Raw genomic sequence first — 16818 nt, 5'->3', positions numbered from 1 at the left:
TGCCTCCCGGGTTCACGCCATTCTCCTGCCTCAGCCTCCCGAGTAGCTAGGACTACAGGTGCCCGCCATCGTGCCCGGCTAATTTTTTGTATAGACAGGGTTTCACCATGTTAGCCAAGGTGGTCTCAATCTCCTGATCTCGTGATCTGCCCGCCTCGGCCTCCCAAAGTTCTGGGATTACAGACGTAAGCCACTATGCCTGGCGTATTTGTCTTTTTCAAGCAAATAACATCTTGAGGGTAAGGCCCATGATTTATTCATCTTTGCATCACTACGGCATTTTAGTGTTTTGTTGTTTTTTTCTTTTGAGACGGAGTCTCGTTCTGTCACCGAGGCTGGAGTGCAGTGGCACCATCTCAGCTTACTGCAATCTCCGCCTCCCAAGTTCAAGAAACTCTTCTGCCTCAGCCAATCAAGTAGCTGGGATTACAGGCATCCACCACCATGCCTGGCTAATTTTTGTATTTTTAGTAGAGACGGAGTTTCACCACATTGGCCATGCTGGTCTTGAACTCCTGACCTCAATCTGATCTGCCCAATGTGGGCTCCCAAAGTGCTTGGATTACAGGTGTGAGCCACTGTGCCCAGCCCTACAGCATTTTGGTGTAATGCCTGGCACAGTAAAACCTTGATAATTTTTTTTTCTTTTTTTTGAGACAGAGTCCCGCTCTGTCTCCAGGCTGGAGTGCAGTGGTGTGATCTTGGCTCACTGCAACCTCCGCTTCCCAGTTCCAGCAATCCTCCCACCTCAGCCTCCTGAGTAGCTGGAATTACAGGCATGCATCGCCACATCCGACTTTTTATTTTTTTAAATTTTTTTTAGTAGAGATGGGGTTTCACCATGTTGTCCAGGCTGGTCTTGAACGCCTGATCTCAAGTGATCTGCCTGCCTCGGCCTCCCAAAGTGCTGGGATTATAGGTGTGAGCCACTGCACCCAGCCAAACCTTGATAATTTGACTTAAACTGATTTAAAGAGTGTCAAGACATCAGTTAATAGGGTTGCTATATTAGAGAAAAATTTTTAAAGTGCGTCAAGACAATAGTGTTTTGGAAATTGACACAAAAGGCCGGGCACAGTGGCTCACACCTATAATCCCAGCACTTTGGGAAGGTGAGGCAGGAGGCTCGCTTGAGCCCAGGAGTTCAAGACCAGCCTGGTCAAAATGGGGAAATCCTATCTCTATAAAAATCACAAAAATTGGCCAGGCGCGGTGGCTCAGGCCTGTAATTCCAGTGCACTTTGGGAGGCCGAGGTGGGCGGATCGTGAGGTCAGGAGATTGAGACCATCCTGGCCAACATGGTGAAACCCCATCTCTACTAAAACTACAAAAATCAGTTAGATGTGATGGCGCACGCCTGTAGTCCCAGCTACTAGGGAGGTGAGGCAGGAGAATCGCTTGAACCCAGGAGGCGGAGGTTGCAGTGAGCCGAGATTGCGCCACTGCACTCCAGCCTGCTGACAGAGCAAGACTGTCTCAAAAAAACCCAAGCAAACAAAAAACAAAACAAAACAAAATTAGCCAGGCATGGTGGCGCACCTGTGGTCCCAGCTACAAGGGAGGCTGAGGCAGGAGTATCGCTTGAGCCTGGGAGGTCGAGGCTGCAATGAGCTGTGATCACACCACTGCACTCCAGCCTGGGTGAAGGAAGGAGCTGATCAATAGTCTCAGATGCCCCAGAAGAGCTGGCTGCAGTGAGCCAAGATCCCACCACTGCACTCCAGCCTGGGCGACAAGAGCGAGACTTCCTTCGTCTCAAAAACAAACAAACAAACAAACAAAAACATCTAGAAAGGTTAGCAAGATCACAGAAGGCTTTTGTTTGTTTTGTTGTTGTTGTTAAATAGAAGTGATCTAAACATGTTATTGCTGAGTAGGGGGCGAGTGGAGAAAAATGGGGAGGTTTGGCAAATGGAGTAAGGAGACAACCAGAGGAGAGCCAAAGGGTGTCTGGGCAGCCAAATAGAACCCGGTGATATCAGCAGGCACCTTTGCCGTGGACCTGTCACCATGGGCGGTGACATTCCTTAGCATTTCAGAGAGAGGGACAGACTGGAGAAGAGGGCATTTTCCAAGGCTGAGGATTGGCAAGGCAGGAACGGCAGAGAATCAAGGGGGATTCTAGGCTGCTGGAAACTACTGGAATTGGCTGGGAGCCAGAACCAGGCAGTGTGAGCAGAGTGGTCAGTGGAGGGAAACAGAGGAGGGGAATAGGCCAGGAGAAGAATCCTGAATGAATAGCGCTGGGGTTCCCAAATGCTGAGGATGCAGAAGGCTCCCTTGGTGGTGGAGGGAGAGGGGGACGAGAGCACCATCAGAGAGGGCACTTCAGAGTGTGAGTTCTTGAACTCTCTCAAACAGCCCCTAATGATGGTGACAGGGAATGTGAGCTGTTCCTTCGTGTTTTGGCACTGTGTCCCACAGGTATCTTGTGAAAACGCCAGCACCATGGCACAGGGAGCACCTGGCAGATCATAGGGCATTAGCATTTTCTGTGAGTGAGTCATTGGTTTTCCATCCAGAACTGCTTCAGGAGATTTGATGAGTTTGGTTAGTTATCGAGGTTCTACCTCATAAGTATGGCCTTAGAGTCAGAGGCCCACGTATCCAGAGGCTAACATGAGACTCTAAGACCTTGAAATGTCAAGGGGTGGAGGGTGCGTTATCTCTAGTAGTCCTTATGTCCCCACAAGGATAGGAGGAGTGGGCGAGAGAAGACCCTCCTCTCCGTCATCTCCAGATAGCATGTAAGGATTAGAAATCTCATCATCATATCTTGGGTGCTTGGAAACACACCTATGTTTGAAAGAATGAGCATAAAATGGAGAACTATCACTTGGGGCAGGGGCAAACTCTGGGGGAAGTGGGGCTAGAGGAAGCTCTGATGGGAGATGGCAAAATACTCAGACCTTGCCAGTTTTCCACTTTTGCAAAGACTGACCCACCATCCAAGACTTATAGGCTGCCTCATGATATGAGAGACTCATTCAAGCACTGAGCTTACACACACATGCACACACACACTCTCACTTGCCACAGCCACCCCAAATGGGGAAAGGCAAAGGGAGGCCCTCTGTTCCCCTTAACCTAGAGGGCAAGGACTAGTGACTCAGTCCTGGCTGGGCACTCCGAAGGGCAGCTCCCTCTCAGCTTCCCCTCTGCTGTGGAGCTACAACTGTCCCTGCCTTTGTTCCCTCAATTCTCGAGCTCCCTGACTCAGCCTCCCCTGAACTTCCCAGCAGGGGACAAAGCCCTTGTCAATGGGGTGGTGTGGGGGCAGTGGCAGTGAGGCCGATCTGGCAGAAAGCTGTAGGGCCCGAGTTCCAGTTCTTTTTCCAGTCTCAACTTTCAGGGTGCCTCAGCCTTGCCAGTTCAGCAGTCACCTCTAGGCTCCTCCCCAACTTGCCCAGATCTCTCTCTGAGGCCAGGCTGATGGGGTGGAAATGGTTAACTAGAACCTTCCTCCCACCCAACTGGGCAAAGTCTGACACCTGGTGGCCAAGGTGAGGAATGGCCAGAAGGCCCCTTTTCAAGTCTTCCCAGAACTGCTCCAGAGCCTGGATGGCCAAAGTGAAAGAGGAGGTGACTACAGAAGGATGTGTGGAGGGTGGTAGGAGCAGGACAGAAGACAGCAGTGACAAAAAAAAAACCCAGAGACTCCTTCCTCTGCCCTCAAGCTGCTGCCATGGAAGCACATTAGGCCAGAGAACCTGGACCAGGAGAAGAGGGAGTGTCTGGGAGGGTAGTGAGGGGCCAGGAATGACTGCCTAAAAGAATTCTGGCCCACAGGGTGAGGAATGGGGCCTACGGGGTGTGAGTATGTTGGGGGCGGGGCCAGGGGTATTCTGGCTGCCCAGAATCTCCTGAGTGGGACTGACTTCCAGCTCAGGGTAGGTGGCAGAGCCCAAGGGCCTGAGGAAGGAGGGTACTGGCGAGAGGGAAGAAGAGCTGGATCCATCCCACAGCCCACTGGGCCCCAGGCAGCTGCTCCCCTCTCTCCACCTGCCTCCACCTTCCCAGCTCTACCTTGCTCTCCCCACAAACCTCATGGTGAGGAGGGGGAAGGGAATGCAGGCACAGTGCTGAGGCCCCCATCCTGCTAAGTCGGACCTAATCCTTCTTCCCTTGAGTGCAGTCAGCGGTGGGCCTCATCCCCTGGGAAGGTGCTGGGTTCCTGTTTCAGTTCTTTTCTCTCCTGGACCCCCAGGACTCTGGACTTGGCCCTGAAGCAAGGGTGTTGGGTATTATTACCAGGCTGAGGTGCAAAGGTCACTCCTACTAGTCTCATCACCAGCCTCTGGGTGTCGGGGCTGACATAAAGGTCTCAGGACATTCCCCCAGGGAGAGAGAACTCAGCACCCAACCCAGACCTCTGGCCTGGCCATCCAGCCTGAAGCCTGAACAGGCTCTAGGACAGCAGTTTAGGGAATGAGGCCAGGATGCTGCCTGAGTAGGGGAAGGGATTCTAGGCAAGAAGGTACAGAAGGTGGACAGGGTTGGAGAGCAAAGAAGGAAAAAGACCTGAGGATGGAAAGGCCAAGGTCCAGCCTAGTCAGCTGTGCACCTTAGGAATCCAGGTGCTGAGTCAGGGAATGCCAGTTGGACAGGGATGGTTCCAAAATCCCTAGGTGCCAACTCTTCCCTGGGGGCCCAACCCCACTGCCATTTAGGAGAGAACAGCAATGCTGCTTGCAGAGAGTTCCCTCAACTCCAAGCCAGAAAGCCAGGCCTAGGGTGCCTGCACTTGAGCTGACCACTCTGAATCTTTTTCTTGGGTCTGGGGGTAGCTGAAGCCTGAGGGAGACATCTTCCAGGCTGGGTGGGTGCCTGAGCCAGGCAAAGCTGGGGAAGCTGGCGGGGACAGCCCAGCCAACATCTACAGAGCAGCTCAGGATGCCAGAGGCTACCCAAGGAGAAAAGGCAATAGTCCCAGGCGGCGGCAGGAGCTGCTGTGGCTGCCCAGCAGCACACCCCATTTCACGCTCCCTGGGCGGTGGCAGGGCCCCACGGCTATCAGCTTTCAGGGGTAGGAGGGACTTGGGAATGAGGAGGGGTCTGCCCCACCCATGGCTCCCTATCCCTCAGGGCTTGGACTCAGGAGGTGGGTGCCACACACCTCTAGAAACAGCCCAGGAACCCTTGCTGAGGCCCTCTGGGGAGGGGGTAATCAATCCCCCAGAGCCTATATGCCATCCCTACCTAGCATACTCAGCGCCTGACTGGACTCAGCACCTAGGCCCTTCCCAGCCCTGGTAGAGAGGGTCTCCCTGCTTCCATCCCCAACTCCGCAAGGACACTGTCTCCCTGAATGTGGGCCCCACTTAGTCCACAAGGCAGATGGGGGGATTAGAATAGGCCCAGCCCAAACAATACAGCAGAAAGGGCCCTCCAGCTCCATGCAGTGCCCTGACAAGCTCCCTCCTCCACCAGCCCTCCTCCAGGACGCCAATGGGGAGAGCCAGGCAGGACGTGGACCCTGAAGACATGGCCTGCTCCTGTACTTCCCCTTTGGTGGTCTCCTCTCCAGAGCAGCTTCCTCCCTTGTGCCCACAAGTACCAGTGGCTTAGCCCTCTTCCAGTGCAGAGCACCCAGACCCCAGAGCAGGGAAAGGAGGAGGCAGAGGCTTCTGAGCAGGCGGCAGCCCAGGAGTCTGTGCCCCACCCTCCCAGTATCCCTGGAAGGAAGAACCGGATGGGATCTCTGGAGGGTGATTAGAGCTGGGCTGGTCCCTGTGCTGGTTCCCAGACTCCCACTGGCCAGTACTTTTGCCTCCTGCCAGGAAGTTGATGAGGGGGAGGCAGCAGTATGGATGAGTCAGTGATGACAGGAGCCCAAGGGACAAAGGCCATGGGTGGAGAATTGAGAGACATTGTTTACAGCAGTCCACCTCCTCCAGGAGGCCTTCCAATGCTAATCATCCCTGTGGTCCTAACCAATCTCTGACCCACCCTTTTCCTCTTCTGGTAGGAATTATAGCCTCTCACTGACAACTGTACATCTGTCTGCCTTGTGACAGTGAGCTCCTGGGCTCAAGACAGACTGTGGTTCGACTGGGGCCCTGCAATGCCTGTGACTCTCGGCAGTGATAATCATTGAGCTATACTTCCTACTTTCAAAAACTTTTTGACATCTCTTTTAATTAATATGTGGGAAAGTGCTTAGAACAGTACTTGGCACATGGTATGTGCAACATGAGTGTTAGGTTTACTGTTAATATTTTCTGCTCAGATTAACATTATTGTGAGAGGGCAGATTTTGCCAACGAAGAACTGGGGACCAAAACCCATTGTGGTGGGGGAACCAGACCCTTGCTCTGCCTTCCAGTATGGAATCTTCCTGACTGGTGGGGCGGGCGGGGCAGGACTTGGGACCCCAGGAGAGCCAAAACGGCAAACACTTACTCGGACTGAGTGGGCAGCATCTTTGGGCACAGACTGTGAGAAAGGAGGTTTCAGAACCCATGGGCTTCTCCAGCCAGGTCTCCTGGGGCCGGTGGGGGTTGGGTGGGAGCAGGGAAGGGGCCTGGATTAGACCAAACTCTCTTCAGACCTCCAAACCTGCCCCCACAACGCTGGGCGGGCCAAAGGACCGAGTGAAGGCTCCAGCTGGGCTCTAGGGAGTTACAAACTGGCCACGGGGATTAGCGAAGCTGAAAAGAACATTTGCCTAGGAAGGGAAAACGGGAAGTGAGAGGCTGAGGATAACTCTCTTCAAGTCTCTCGGGACCCACAGCAGACCAATGGGGGCCGGGGGAGGTGGTGAAGTAGGGGCATCCTGACAGGTCCCCCACCCCAGCCTGCCCCTCCTCCCGCAGCCCACAGCTGTGGCACCGCCCCACCCCTCACCCTACACTACCTACCATTGGCTAGCGTCAGGGCCCCGCCCCACAGAGGCGGCCTGCCATTGGCTGAAGTCTTTCCTGTTTGCGTGCTTGTTGGGGTGGGGGAGGCGTCCCTCCCTGGACCCCAGCGACTTCCTCTCTCGGTTTGTCTGGGTCATCTTGTCTGCCTGCCGCTGGCCTGGCCCCGTCTGTCTCTCTCAGCAGCTGTCTTTCTCGCGCCCACTGGCCGGTCTCTCCTCTTCCCCGCAGTCGCCTCCTTCCTCTGCCTGCCTGGGTGGCCGCCATGGGCCGGAAGCAGCTCATCACTGATTCCTACCCGGTTGTGAAGAGGAGGGAGGGGCCCGCTGGGCACAGCAAGGGGGAGCTGGCACCCGAGCTAGGTCTCTGAGGTGTGAGGGAGGCAGGAGGAGTGGACACGGAGGGGCCTAGAGGACGTGGGCAGAGGGGCAGATGGAAGGGGAAAGGTGGCCTGTCCTCCCCTCCCGACACTAGGTCTAGCTGCGGGGTGGCAGAGGCAAAGGGGTGGTGAGGAAGGCTGGGAGGTAAGGGGCAGGAGACTGAGGCCAGCATCGCACTGAAGAGCAGCTGTCATTGCAGGGGAGGAGCCCCAGCCCCGCGACGAGGAGGAAGCGGAGCTGGAGCTGCTGAGGCAGTTTGACCTGGCCTGGCAGTACGGGCCCTGCACCGGTGAGAACCCACCCAGCCCCACGGAGGTGCCTCTCCCAGCCAGTCCCGTCACCCACACGTCTCTGAAGTCACCCAAGCGCTTGCGTGACTCTGACCCTCAGGCACTGTCTCCCCTGAACACACACATTCTCCAGCTCAGACTCTACCCCACCCCTAACAAGGCTCCAGAGTCTTCTTCCTACCCTGGCAGGGATCACACGGCTGCAGCGCTGGTGTCGGGCCAAGCAGATGGGCTTGGAGCCTCCCCCAGAGGTGTGGGAGGTGCTGAAGACCCACCCCGGAGACCCCCGCTTCCAGTGCAGGTCAGAGACAGGCCGGGAGGGCTTTCAGGGGAGCCAGGGCCTTCTCCAGGCACCGTCACCCTGCTGTCCTGACCTGAGGGAGAAATGGATGGAGGGTTGAAGGGCCTTGCTGAACAGGCAAGAAGGAGGACACGCAACTGTAATAATTCTTTTTTTTTTTTTTTTGACACGGAGTCTCGCTCTGTCGCCCAGGCTGGAGTGTAGTGGCGCGATCTTGGCTCACTGCAAGCTTCGCCTCCTGGGTTCACGCCATTCTCCTGCCTCAGCCTCCTGAGTAGCTGGGACTAGAGGCGCCCGCCACCACGCCCGGCTAATTTTGTTTTTGTATTTTTAGTAGAGATGGGGTTTCACTGTGTTAGCCAGGATGGTCTTGATCTCCTGACCTCGTGATCCACCCGCCTCGACCTCCCAAGGTGCTGGGATTACAGGCGTGAGCCACCACACCCGGCCAATAATTCTTACCTCCACAAGCTAGTCGGGGGCAAAGGTACACCCAGGAACCAAGGAACTATCTATTTAGAACCAAGGGGTTTCCCAAGGACTATGGGCATGGCCAAGAATAGCTGGTGAAATCAGATCCAGGGACTCAACAACTGACCCTTTCTCTCTCTCTCTCTCTCTCTCTCTGGGATATCCCTCCGTCCCACCCCAATCTTCTACAGCCTCTGGCATCTCTATCCCCTATGAGGCACCACGTATGACCTCCTGCCCTTGGCTGTCTTGCTTATCACCCAAGAATCTCAGGACAGAAGCAAGAGTCCATTGCTCCTGCTCAGCTCAGCCCCGCTGCGGAGGAACCCTTGGCAGGCAGAACCTGGAGGTGTCAGAGGCTCAACTCCTCCATCTAACCAGCAGGCTCCCAGAGCCCCCCTGGAAGAGCCTGTGCAGCTGAAGCAGAGTGCTTCTAGATGGAGAGTGGTCACTAGGGAAAAGGACCTGGCCATCACCTTCCAGTACCTGCTGCCTGTCTCCCTGACCCATGGTGTGGCAAGTTAGGCACAGCCAGACGTGGACAGTTGATCCATGAGGCAAAGATGCTGTCCCACCTATGGCTAGGAATCAGAGCAGGACTGGCTGAGCTCCCAGGGCAAGGGGTTCACTAATGCTTACCAATAAAGAATATTAAGCCTGGAATCCTGACCTTCAGTCCTTTACTGTGGCCCTGCTTTGACTGGCAGTCCCTAGCAAGTTAGGAGATGGGAGAACCACCACCACAGTTCTTTTCCTTCAAGAAAGTCCTAGGCCTGAGAGGGAGAAGACATAGACAGCTTAAGAGACAGATCAAGTCCTCTAAGAGCTGAGCGACCTCTGGTGCCCCCTGGTGGCCCACAGGGAAACTACTCACGACTCACCTTCCTGGAGCAGCCAGGGAAAACCTACCTGATCCTCCAGCCACCTGGCTTGCTAAGCAGTGCCCAGATCACAAACATGGGTGCTTTGCCAGAGAAGGACCTTTGGGGTCCATGGCGCATGAAGTCCAAACATATCTATACATTCCCAGCAAGCACCTCTGGCTTCCCACATCAGGGACCACCTTGATCAAAGCAGGGCTGGGGAGGGTCTCAACTTGCAAGATCTGCTCAGACATGGCCATCATCTGAGGGGCTTTGGTAAGAAATTGATGGCTGGGCGTGGTGGCTCACGCCTGTAATTCCAGCACTTTGGGAGGCCCAGGTGGGTGGATCACGAGGTCAAGAGATGGAGACCATCATGGCTAACAAGGTGAAACCCCGTCTCTACTAAAAATACAAAAAATTAGCCGGGTGTGGTGACAAGCGCCTGTAGTTCCAGCTACTCAGAAGGCTGAGGCAGGAGAATGGTGTGAACCCGGGAGGCAGAGCTGGCAGTGAGCTGATACCGTGCCACTGCACTCCAGCCTGGGTGACAGAGCGAGACTCCGTCTCAAAAAAAAAAAAAAAAAAAAAAAAACTGGGCGAAGTGGCTCACGCCTGTAATCCCAGCACTTTGGGAGGCCAAGGCGGATGGGTCACCAAGTCAAGAGATCGAGACTATCCTGGCTAACACGGTGAAACCCCATCTCTACTAAAAATACAAAAAATTAGCCGGGCATGGTGGCGGGCGCCTGTAGTCCCAGCTACTTGGGAGGCTGAGGCAGAAGAATGGCATGAACCCAGGAAGCGGAGCTTGCAGTGAGCCGAGATCACACCACTGCACTCCAGCCTGGGCGACTGAGCAAGACTCTGTCTCAAAAAAAAAGAAAAAAGAAACTGACGGTGCTGGGGGATGGAGAACTGGCTGGAGCCAGAAACAATGCTCAGGAGACCTGGGGTCAGGGTATGACATGGAGAATAGAGTCAGTAACTGCTTCTGTAGCATTGCCTTCATCTACTGTAGCAGCCCTCCATCCTGGGGGCAGATGGAGGCAGCACTAGTAACTTCTTGGAAACAGGCCTAGAGAGCAGCTAAGTGGCCTGTGTAGCCCCTGTCTTACTGAGCACTGATCATGTTTCGGGTACTTTAAATGTATCATCTCGAATCCTCCTAAAAAACCTTCCAGGTAAGTTTTACTGAGAGGGGAACTGAAACTAAGAAAGGTTAAGTAAAGTTGTCCAAAAGCACACAGCAGGCAAGAGGCAGTGCAGTGACCAGGGGCCACTTGCATTAAGCTCTTCCAGCCTATGCCACAGCTCCCACCCAGCTGCTGAGCACTCACTATGTGCCAGGCACCAAAGGTCCCCTTGGGGTGTTACTAATGGTCAGGAGATGGACAAAAACAAACACGTAAGTTAATTATGTCAGGTAGCAGTCAGTAGTAAGCAAACTCAGAGTTGAGATCAGAAAGGGTCCAAGGATGCCAGGGCGCTATGTTAGAGAGACTGGTCAGGGAAGGCCCTCTGCTAAGGTGGCATTTGAGCAGAGACCTGAAGAAAGGAAGGGAGCAAGGTCTGCACCTGAGTGTTCCAGACAGAAGGAGCAACGAGGAGAAGTTCCCTGAGGGAGGAGTGTTTCCAACCTGTTCCAGGAAAGGCACTGAGGAGGCCAGTGAGGCTGGGGGCCAGGGAGCAAGGAAGGGTAGTGGGAATTGAGAGCAGACAGGCAACAGGCTGGTCCCTAGGGCCATGATACGAAATCTGGATTTGATTCTGAGTGAGAGGGGAAGATACTGGAGGGCTTGAGGTCAATAAATGACAGAGTCAGCTGATGTTTTGAAAACACTACTCTGTTGGTGGAAAACAAGATTGTGGAGCTGGGGAAAACAGAGGTAGCAAAACCACTCAGGAGGCCTCTGAAGTTGGCCTCATGAGAGTTGAGCTTGATCTGGACCAGCATGAGGAGGTGAAGTGGCCAGGTACACTCTGTATTTTGAAGGAAGAGCTGACTGGCAGGACTTGCCTATAGGACTGTGGGATTTAAAAGGCAGGAGCCAAGGATAACGCCAAAGGTTTTGGTTTGGGTGACTGGAAGGACAGAGTTCTCATTACTAAGATGGGAAAACTTGTGGGAAGGGTGGGGTGGGAATCTGGAGCTCCATCTTAGACATGCTGAAGTATCTGTGCCACTTCCAAGGGGACACGGGGTATAGGCAGTGGATATGTAAGTCTCGGATTCTGAGGCATTCTAGGTTTAAAATATAAACTTGGGAATCTTTTAGATGGCCTTGAAAGCCGCAACAGTGGATGAGATCCCCGGAGTGAGTGTAGAGAGAGAAGTAGTCTGAGAGATCCAGTAGAGAGAGAACCTGAGGTTACAGGAGATGAGAAGGCAGTTGTGTGAGTGAGATCTTTGTGAGGGTGAGGAGGGCCAGGAACCAGGATACGCAAAGAGGGTGGCCTTCTGTAGACACATGCACTGTGACAGGAAGGGAGACAGAGAACATGAAAGGAGTCTCAGGTAGGGGGATATATTTGGGGATGGGAATATTCAAGAATCAGATATTTACTAAGAGCCTGGCGCTGCTGGGAGGGCTCTGATGTTTACTAAGTGCCTATCCATGCCATCTGCTATGTGAAATGCTGCACACATGTTATCTAGTTGAATCCTGAGAACAATCTCATTAGGGAAGTACTATCCATGTTTTACAGATAAGGAAACCAAGGCTGAGAGGAAAAGTGCCTTGCTCAATCAGTAAACACCAGGGCCTGAATTCACCCCACACCTGCACTCCAGATGTTGGAGGATAAGAATGTTGTTGAGGAGATAAGGACTACATATGTGGCAAGTTAGAAAACCATGTAATACAAGTACTTTCCTGAGGCAACATAGGAGTGGTATAGAGACTGAATTGTCTGAGTTCTCAGAAAGGAAAGAGCACCACAGGTGACAGGGACCCGCTGCAGGAGCCTCGAGCATAGGGATTGCCACTTCCCTCCCGCTGCATTGTATTCCCCTTGCCGCACCTCATCTGCACCTAGCCCCTTCTAATCAGGGGTCCCTGTTTCTCACCTTCCCACCTTCCCACCTTCCACCGCAGGGCGAATGCAGACTTCCCACTGCAGGGGACAGCACCACACGGAATGTTTTTAGTCATTTCTTTCACCAATTTGCATTCTACTCCGTATGTCTGGAGTAGCTGTACTTCTTTTTTGACACAGAGTCTCACTCTGTCACTCAGGCTGAAGTGTAGTGGGATGATCTTGGCTCACTGCAACCTCTGCCTCCAGGGTTCAAGCAATTCTCGTGCCTCAGCCTCCCAAGTAGCTGGGATTAGAGGTACCCACCACCATGCCTGGCTAATTTTTGTATTTTTGGTAGAGATGGGGTTTCATCACATTGGTCAGGCTGGTCTTGAACTCCTGACCTTAAGTGATTCACTCGCCTCAGCCTCCCAAAATGCTGGGATTACAGGCGTGAAACACTGTGCCCAGCCTGGAGTAGCTAAAAGTAGGTGAAATTATTTATAATTAAATAAAATGAAGTCTCCAGGAAGATGTGCCACGTGTGGCCTATGGCTGCTTTCAAGTACCCCGATACATCTACCACCACCTCACTCAGTTTGAACGGCACGTCAGAAATACTAAAAAGCATATATATATAATATTTTATATATGTAAAAATATATATAATATATAACATATTATATATTATATATATTTATATATATATATATATACACACACACACATATATATATAATTTTTGAGAAAGGGTCTTGCTCTGTTGCCCAAGCTGGAGCACAGTGGTGCAATCATGGCTCACTGCAGCCTCAAACTCCCAGGCTCAAGCTATCCTCCTGCCTTGGTCTCCCAAGTAGCTGGGACTACAGGCACGTGTCATACACTGAGATAGTCCTGTTATGTTGCCCAGGCTGGTCTCACACTCCTGAGGCCAAACAATCCTCCTGCCTTGGCCTGCTAAAGTACTGGGCTTACAGGAGTGAACTGCCACACCCAGCCAGAGAATAGTGTTCTAGACTAAGGGAATGAGCTAAACAAAGGCAAGCAGGAGGGAATCATGTGTGTGCCACAGGCTAGATGTGCAGAGCTGTGAAGTATATACCACAGAGGTTTCCACATAAACTCATACAAAACTAGCATTTGGCTGGGAGCGATGGTTCACGCCTGTAATCCCAGCACTTTGGGAGGCCAAGGTGGGCAGATCATCTGAGGTTGGGTGTTTTGAGATCAGCCTGACCAACATGGTGAAACCCTGTCTCTATTAAAAATGCAAAATTAGCTAGGCATAGAGGTGCATGCCTGTAATCCCAGCTACTCAGGAGGCTGAGGCAGGAGAATCGCTTGAACCCAGGAGGTGGAGGTTGCAGTGATGCAGTAAGCCAAGATCACGCCACTGTACTCCAGCCTGGGCAACAAGAGTGACGCTCCATCTCAAAAAAAATAAAAAAATAAAAAAATAAAGGACAAAGAACTATAAGAGATGTTGCAAAGGAAATTTGCAAAACTTGCATTTGGGAAGGGAAGAATGGGGAGGACGCGTCAAATATGACTCAGGTTTTGAGCTTGGGTGGGTGAGAGAATACTGATGCCATGGGAAGAGAAATGGAAACTGGGAGGGGGAAGACAGGCTCAATTTTATACATGCTTGGTTTCAGATGACTACAGGACACCCAAATGGAAACACCTGGTAGGAAATGGAAACAGAGCTCAAGTCCAGCAGAGAGATCATGGGAGGGGCGGTATCTGGGGGACAAGGAAATTACCTGCATAGAACTGACCTATGCGCACAGATGAAAGATTCAAGAGAGACAGGCAAAGAGAAGACCAAGCATCACACTTGGGAAAATTCGCTCTAGAAAATGGTGGAAGAAGATCCAGCAAACCAGGGGGGAAGAGTGCTCAGAGTGGCAGGAGAACCCAGGCAGAGCAAGTGTCCCAGAGGTCACTGGTGCGATGCTGCAGAGACATCAAGGAAGATACTGTCAGGAAGCATGGAGGGGACTAGACCTCATTCCATTCCTCCATTTCCCACTTCCCTCTATCTCCGTTTTGTAGTTCTGTCTAGTGTCTTTGGCTGTCATGGTAACTACCAGTACCACACCCCTCTATGAAGGCCACGCTGATTCATTCTTTATTGACTCAGGTGTGGCAACATTTATCCACCCTCAGACAAACTCACTAGTAGCTTGAAGGTTTAAGGAGCTAATTTACCAAGAAACTAAAGTCAACACAGGAAAGAATAAAGTTTCTGAATTGGTCTAGAAACAGAAGAAAACTACAACAGTGCCAGCTTGAGGCCAATTTGGGTTACTGCCACCTCTGGGACTTGAGAGATTCTCAAAATGATTCCTAGTTTTCCACACAGGTAGGTCTCCAGTTTATCCACTTGAGTCCTAAGCTAGAAAACCATAACTTTGTGCTAGTCATGGCAGATGCAAATGATTAGAACCCCAGGCCCTAAGCCCCAAGAGCTCACTGTAGTAGGGAGACAAAAAACAGACACGGAGGTGAACTTCAAACAATGCTGCAAGACAGGAATGGGCCTGGCCTATGACAACCCTTCAGCTGAGTATATAAGGATGAGTAGTGGTGTCACAAGGTGGACAAGTGATGGTAGGCTATGTGTTGGGGTCTGAGTCCTTCTTGAGCCCAACTTTGGTCCTTTGTCTCTTGAAGGAAAAGGCATCCCCTAGGAACTCCCTCTGGGATGTGAGCCTCCATCCTGACCTCGTGAATGCCCCTTCACCTCACCTAGAGGCACCAATGGTTCCTATGCCTGCAGGCCTTGCCCTTGACTGAAGGATGTTTTTCCCTCTGTGCAGCCTTCCCTGAAGAGAGTTAAGGATTTCCCCTCTGCGTCCCATGGTAACCTATTTGTTTTATTACAGCATGTCACATTGCCACAACAATACGCTTCATTGTTTCCAATGCTAGAGAATATTTTATCTCTGTTGGTGTGTACCTAACACAACGTTGGCTACATAGTAAGCCTCAAAGCTGGCTGAGGTTGGTCACAGTGGCTCACCCCTGTAATCCGAGCACTTTGGGAGGCTGAGGCAGGAGGATCACTTGAGCCCAAGAGTTTGAGAGCAGCCTGGGCAACAAAGGGGTATTCTGTCTCTACAAAAAATAAATAAATAAATAAATAAAAATTAGCTGGGGGTGGCACACGCCTGTGGCTCCAGCTACTCAGTGGGGCTGAGGCAGGAGGATCGCTTGAGCCCATAAAGTTGAATTGCAGTGAGCTATATTCCCACCACAGCACTCCAGCCTGAGCAACACAGCAAGACCCTGTCAAAAAAAAAAAAAAAAAAAGCTGACCAAACCTTCCCACTTCACTCACACCTACTTTTTTTTTTTTTTCTTTGAGATGAAGTCTTGCTCTGTCACCCAGGCTGGAGTGTAGTGGCATCATCTTGGTTCACAGAAACCTCTGCCTACCGAGTTCAAGCAATTCTCTTGCCTCAGCCTCCCGAGCAGCTGGGATTACAGGCACGCGCCACCATGCCCGGCTAATTTTATATTTTTAGTAGAGACAAGGTTTCACCATGTTGGCCAGACTGGTCTCGAACTCCTGACCTCAGGTGATCTGCCCACCTCGGCCTCCCAAAGTGCTGGGATTATAGGCGTGAGCCACCGTGCCCAGCCTGCTCACACCTACTTTTTGATCCTGTCTAGTGCATGAGAATCATTTGTATGAGAGTTGTAAATGCAACTCTTTGGGCTCTAAGTCACTTCTCCATAGGGGTTGTGTGGTCTTAATGGCAGGAGCCATCTTTTCCTAAGGCCTTCTCAGTGAGGAAGGCATCAAAGCTGTCAACTGCAGAAGCAGGCCCTTTTTATATCCTGTTTTGAAGCCTGTGCCTCCACTGGGCTGGCTATGCAGTGCTCAGTCAAGGTCCTCCGAGGTGCAGAGTAGAGATGCTCATCATTGCAGTGAGCCATCCAGCCCATTTCTCCACATGCTCTCGGGAGAATGGCTGGCCAGGATCTGACTATTCCAGTCCCGTAATGCTGTAGTATACACTTGTACAACTCTAAGGACGCTAATTTGGCACTATTTATCAAAATTATAAATGCACCTATCCTTTTCAGTCTATATCTAGAAATTTATCCAACAGATATGTTGGTATGTGTAAAATAACATATGTAAGGCTATTTATTATAAAACTCTTTGTAATAGCAAAGAATATAAATAGCCTAAAAGTCTATCATCCATAAGGGACTGGGCCAGGTGCAGTGGTTCACACCTGTAATCCCAAATATGTGGGGGGCCAAGGCGGGAGGCTGCTTGAGGCAAGGGGTTCAAGTCCAGCCCAGGTAACATAGCGAAATCTTGTCTCTACAAAAAATGTTAAAAATTAGCCCACTGTGGTGGCTTGCACCAGTGGTTCCAGCTACTCGGGAGGCTGAGGTTGGGGAGGACCCCTTGAGCCTGGTAGGTTGAGGCTGTAATGAGCTGTGACTGCACCACCGCACTCTAGCCTAGGTGACAGAGCAAGACTCTGTCTCCAAAAAAAAAATAAGGGCCAAGTGCAGTGGCTCATGCCTATAATCCCAGCATGTTGGGAGGCCAAGGCAGGAGGATTGCTTAAGCTCAAGAGAATTTGAGACCAGTCTGGGCAACAGAG

General features: G+C 51.9%; 1 protein-coding gene and 1 long non-coding RNA gene across 7 annotated transcripts in view; one reads left to right on the top strand and one right to left on the bottom strand.

The window, feature by feature from the left end:
* The window catches only part of LOC105544463, a 69070-nt gene that overhangs the window by 27494 nt on the left and 24758 nt on the right, over positions 1-16818 (bottom strand). The window lies entirely within an intron of this gene.
* On the top strand, positions 6935-8966 carry POLD4 (polymerase (DNA-directed), delta 4, accessory subunit). 6 transcript variants are annotated; one of them, XM_011986989.1, is made up of 5 exons: positions 6971-7223; positions 7441-7530; positions 7721-7832; positions 8495-8520; positions 8640-8966. In XM_011986989.1, exons 1-4 carry the CDS (start codon positions 7127-7129, stop codon positions 8517-8519), a joined length of 324 nt encoding a protein of 107 aa, XP_011842379.1. In that variant the 5' UTR covers positions 6971-7126; the 3' UTR covers position 8520; positions 8640-8966. The 6 variants fall into 6 exon arrangements, with proteins under 6 accessions (XP_011842378.1, XP_011842375.1, XP_011842379.1 ...); XM_011986988.1 differs by having other exon boundaries at positions 6935-7223; positions 8495-8966; XM_011986985.1 differs by lacking the exon at positions 7721-7832 and having other exon boundaries at positions 6935-7223; positions 8495-8966.

This window comes from Mandrillus leucophaeus, unplaced genomic scaffold (assembly GCF_000951045.1).
Source record: "Mandrillus leucophaeus isolate KB7577 unplaced genomic scaffold, Mleu.le_1.0 Scaffold30, whole genome shotgun sequence".
NCBI lineage: Eukaryota > Metazoa > Chordata > Mammalia > Primates > Cercopithecidae > Mandrillus > Mandrillus leucophaeus.
This window is presented reverse-complemented; position numbering and strand designations above follow the sequence as displayed.

Excerpts from the sequence above, each read along its gene's own strand:
- POLD4 (XM_011986990.1), top strand. The coding sequence starts at position 7,127 with ATGGGCCGGAAGCAGCTCATCACTGATTCCTACCCGGTTGTGAAGAGG. Across the intron at positions 7,224-7,440 it reads GGAGCTGGCACCCGAGCTAG|GGGAGGAGCCCCAGCCCCGC; the intron begins GTCTCTGAGGTG and ends CTGTCATTGCAG.